At 29.0% G+C, this 5,202-nt stretch overlaps 2 protein-coding genes across 2 annotated transcripts; one reads left to right on the plus strand and one right to left on the minus strand.

The window, feature by feature from the left end:
• Window positions 1-1,371: 1,371 nt before the first annotated feature.
• Window positions 1,372-2,459, plus strand: LOC102602818 (GPI-anchored protein LORELEI-like; the record flags this gene model as incomplete). The annotated part of the gene is made up of 2 exons (XM_015304688.1): window positions 1,372-1,719; window positions 2,424-2,459. Coding segments are annotated over 2 exons (384 nt in total), but the record flags the coding sequence as incomplete, so codon positions are not given.
• Window positions 2,460-4,111: 1,652 nt separating this feature from the next.
• Window positions 4,112-4,893, minus strand: LOC102601474 (uncharacterized). Its single transcript, XM_006365966.2, has 2 exons — window positions 4,742-4,893; window positions 4,112-4,510 (listed from the first exon to the last, which is right to left on the minus strand). The coding sequence occupies exons 1-2, from the start codon at window positions 4,832-4,834 to the stop codon at window positions 4,367-4,369; spliced, it is 237 nt and encodes a 78-aa protein (XP_006366028.1). The 5' UTR covers window positions 4,835-4,893; the 3' UTR covers window positions 4,112-4,366.
• Between the last annotated feature and the right edge of the window lie 309 nt (window positions 4,894-5,202).

The raw sequence follows: 5,202 nt of genomic DNA on the forward strand, positions 1-5,202 counted from the left end.
TGATTTTGTTTTTTATATTCAAATTTGGTTATTAACAAAAGAAAAAATTGTTCTTGTTTTTTTTTTTAATGTTTTGATTGTTTTTGTATTTGTTGAAGACTGAGACGTAATTATTATTGTTGTTCGAACAGATGATGTGCTTGAGGCTCGTGTTCATTCGGGACGTGCCCTTCTTCAACAACAAGGAAGTTAGTATCAATTTAATCCCTTTTTATTGTTATTATGTTATATTTCTTGTTTGGTTTTTAAAAATTTTAAGTTAATGCAATTAATTTATGAATTGATATGTTTTAGGATTGTTTTTTCTTTTAAAAATATATTAACGTTTGTTCTTGAAAGCTTAAAAAAATGATTAATTTTCAAGAATTATTGCTTCTAAGAAAGAGTTGAAATTGAGAAGAGGTGTCAAATGAACAAGTTGCAGTATTAGAACTATATTTGGGCATGTTAAAATGATTCGAATCGATAAATGGTTAGAGTCATAATGCGCCTAATGTTTGTTTAGGTCAAAATGGTTTGATACGTAACCCTAATTAACCCATGAATAAATATAAAAATTGCATTGGTAGTCGATTTTATATTTATTGTTCAAGTTATATTAAAAAAAGTTTGAAGTATTTAACTTGTAGTCAAGGTTGACGTTATTTGACACAGAAAATTGTAGTTATTGGCTTTTTATTAAATAGTGTTGCTTACATTACTTATAAACACAATCAATTTTTGTTTTGACCTCTATTAAATGAACAAAGTAGAATGGTTATGTTGAAAGGAATAAAGCCAAAACTAAAGGGAAAAAAGTTATGGTATATATTTTTGAAGAAAATTAATGTATTTGTTTACTTTAGATATATCTGAAGTTCAAAATCAGATATACGAGTCTGAAGTTAGGTTTGATAGTTCAAATTTTAAATATATTATTTTGAAGTTAGGGACTGTCAAGCTTAACTTCAAATTTACTTGTCTGAGGTTCTAATTGTACAAGCAATTTGAAGTTTGTCTTGCAAGTCCCAATGCCAGACTCATATGCTTGAAGTTTGAAAATTTAGATTTGAATTTTCAACTTCAGTCTCGTAGATCTGATATTTATTCTAAAACCTCTCCACATTAAGTATTTGGTAACTTTTGAATGTGTCTTACATAACGATCCTTGAATCAGCGATTGGTGCACTAGTCCCTAAATAGATACATATTCAATACAATTAACCGGCTCAAGTTTGAACAAGTTTAAATGAGTTATATTTTTATGGACAAACTTAACAATATCCCTGTTGAATCATGTGTGTTGTATTCATGTGGCTTCTTTCTGTATTTACTTCATTATATTTTTAATCTGACTTTTTAGTGAAAATTCGGACTCGTCACTATATCTGACTTCTTCTTTTTCTCAAAGATTGTCCCATTGATTTTGAGAGGGAAAACTACACCATCATAACAAGCCAATGCAAAGGACCTCACTACAATTCATCAATATGTTGCAATGCATTCAAACAATTAGCATGCAAACATACACAAGAAATAAATGATGTGCAAAATGGATGTGCTACAACTATGTTTAATTACATTAATCTATATGGCAAATATCCACCTGGCCTATTTGCAAATATGTGCAAAGAGGACAAAGAAGGCCTAAATTGCAAAGATGTTATTCAGCCAGAAGGCAAAAATGATGAACAAAAGAGTAATTCTTCAAAAGGTACTAAATGTTCAACAATTCTAATGGTAATAGCCACTTTTTTAATCATATTAATGTTAAATATATGAATGAATGATGATGGATAAGTCTTTTTAATTTTTCATTTTGGTTCTTTTTTAAATGTAATACTTTTATTTACTTAAATATAACATTATAATTGGACTTGTAATAATTCTTTTTTATTAACGGGTGATTTATAAAAATGATCTTAGAGGTGGGTGGTTTTTTGAACTTTTGACCTCATTTGTACTGTGGCCAAAATTTTAAGCTTAACAAATTTTGTTATGGGTGAGCGGAGAGGCGAAATTTCAAGACCATCAATTTTCAAGCTAGGGTCATTGGGTGTAGTGTCTTATAGTTCAATATTTTATGGGAGAGGGCAAAAAAATCAGATTCATCTATAGAAAAGTGTATCTTATATATACTGATAGTATACAACTCTCCTATGAGAGAAAAAAACGGTGGCAATCACTACAAATAGCAAGGGGTGAGAAAGTTTACTTCGAGACGAAAAATGTGGAAAAAAAAGCTGAAATAATAACACTATTATCTCATAAGACATAAACCATGCATACCAGGTTATATTGTGACTTTAATCTAACTGTTCCACTCCTAAGGTCACATATTATTTTGTTTTATGCTCTGTGTCTGATATTTTTATTGGAGGGCGACTAATTCAAATTCGTACTGAAAAGTGTTACATTGAAAGATAAAATGTTTCCTTACGAAGATGACTCCTGAGATCACATATGCAAATAGACGTTAGCTTTATAAAATTATTTAAAATCGAATTATTTTATGAGAAAATTATGTCATTATATATAGATAATTATCAATTAAGTGAATGAAGAGATTGCTAATCCTTCTCAACTATGAATCAATGTCGAGTCGGATGGGGTTGACTCGATATCCATATATATGCAATTGTAATTTTTAAACTAATTATGTCATCTTTTTTTTGTGGTGTAGTGTACTCTATCGTCACAATTATTTTTAGAAATTGATAATTTATCATTAGATATAATCAGCAACAATAACGACATATTTAGTGTAGTCTTATAAAGTAGAGTTCAAGAAAAATCGAATTTACACAAACTTTTACCCCTATTTGGAGCTAGCAAGTCTGTTTCCGACAGATTCTCGACTCAAGCAAAAACAATCTAACGCAACGCAGAACGTAGAAAGAAATAATGAAAGTGAAGAAGTTATGGAAGTATGTCAAATTATTCAGAATAGTAACTACAATAAAATAATATAATAATTGAAGTACAAGACATCATTTTAGTAACGCATAATCAAACCATCAGAAATAAGATTTTTAATAACGACGAGTAATAAGGACCTTTAAGAAAAAGATGTCCGGCATACGAAAAGAAATAAAGACTCTCACACATCTTTTTAAATTCTAATCTTTTATGATTTTCATTTCATTTTATTGACCGTCATCCCATAGGGCTTAAAAGAATATTCCCATTACAAAGCAAAAAGAGGAGTGGAAAAATCTTCACCCCAAAGATAAAGTTATTGGAAAACAGATGAGAAATGCATTATAGAGGTTGAGATTTGAGAATATGCAGAAAATATTCGATGAGCTAGTAGTCCAATCGAGACAAATTCAATATTTAAATTTTATAAATTTAACTTTTAAGACAGTATCATTATTGAACATATTCTAAAATTATGGATTTAGATTGTAATTTTAGAAGAAAAAAATCACGTAACTTTATATTTTATATTAAAAATATTAAATTCAGATGAAGTCAACACTTGCGATTTTGTTCTCAAAATACTATGCTTTTAGGGGGTGACGTCGCCGCCATTTTGACTTGAAAGACAAGTCACAAATCACAATAATAGTTTATTACACCAAATTCAACAAAATCTGCTATGGACTATTTCTTACTTTTCTTTTGTATTTTTATTTTTCTGGTAATAAAATATGTCATATCTCCCAATCATTACAAAAAAATAAAAGGTAAAGAATATCATAACAATCGCGTATCATATATGTTATGATCCTATTACAAGATATGAAATATAATGTCATATCAGTTTAAAGAGTTGATATGAAACTTTTAAGAGTAGCTTTTGTAATGGTGTTCTCCCTCAGTTATATGAATGATACAAAGTTAATATCCATCGGTTTGTTATGATCTTAGAGCCCGTTTGGATTATATTTATCGAAACAAAATATAACTTGTGATGACTAAAATTATCTTGGTGAAATGTTTGTTTTCCTTTACCTTTATGGTATGTTTCAAGTAAGTTCGACTTTCTACCTAACAAGTTTAAAATTATAAGATTGAAAGACATTTTAGCACTTTATAAATATCTTTAGTTTAAAATCGCAAGATTTTGATATTTTTTTTACTCTCTTAAAGTGTCATATCAAATCAAAATCAGACAAACAAAATTAAATCAAAGAAATTTAATTTTTTAAAAAAGGAAAAATTACTAATCTCCCACCAATCAATTTCATACAACACATAAGAAAGCAAAATCCCTCTTTGTTCCCTTCAATCTCTTCATTCATAGTACCAAATTAAAGAAAAAGAAAAAAAAGTCATCAAATTGGCTAATTAAACAACAATTCACCTTCATATATTCCATTTTCCTCAGATAATATTTTCCCTAATAAATCTGTCAAAAATTATTTGTTTCCCTCTTGTAAACTTATCTGTGAGCTGTAACCAAAGTTTCAATAAATCTCAATCCATCAAATTTTGGTGCAAATTTATCTGAAGAAGATTTTGATTCTCCCATTTTCTTCGATGAATTTTCTTCCTCCATCTTCTTCTTCTTCGACGAACTTTCATCCTGAATTAATAATTTTCCCCAAAAAAAAATATAATTAAATTTTTATAACAGCTTTCTTTTCACGCAAGCTCATCGCATCGAGCTTGTCTAGTACTTATATATATTCAGTTTAAAACATTTAAACCACAATTGTAAATTATTTCTACTAATTTGAAATTCCAGATCTATTTTCAAATTTTAAGAGAAAAAAAGAAAAAAAAAACTAAGCAGAATTGAGGAAAATTTATTTACCTGATGATGAGAAATTCGAACTTTGGATGAAGAATTGGAAGAAGAAATAGCAACTGCAGTTATGGAAGCTACAAAAATACTTGATTTCTTCATTTTTTGGAGGAAAGTAAATTTGTTTTTTTTTTCTTCTTCTTTTTTTTATGTGTTGAGAATGAAAAATTATTGGAGATATTTATAGGTAAGTTGAATGAATTGGACCCATGACATGCTGGCATGTATTCACATTTTAAATACGCGGCAACAATTATCTTTTCACGCAATCTTCGTTTTATATTATTTGGCTTTTGTTGACTTCCGAACCCCTCTCTCATGTTGTGTTATAGTGCCTCGAAATGCATGAACGCGCCACATGTGGGAAAATTTGGATGTGTGGTTAGGGATGAGGACTTGGTGTATTTTGTAGGTTTTCATAATTCGAGTGAGATTGACATGATGTAGAAGCAGATATGATTCGGTATTTT

This window comes from Solanum tuberosum, unplaced genomic scaffold (genome assembly GCF_000226075.1).
Source record: "Solanum tuberosum cultivar DM 1-3 516 R44 unplaced genomic scaffold, SolTub_3.0 scf00599, whole genome shotgun sequence".
NCBI classification, from domain to species: Eukaryota; Viridiplantae; Streptophyta; class Magnoliopsida; order Solanales; family Solanaceae; genus Solanum; species Solanum tuberosum.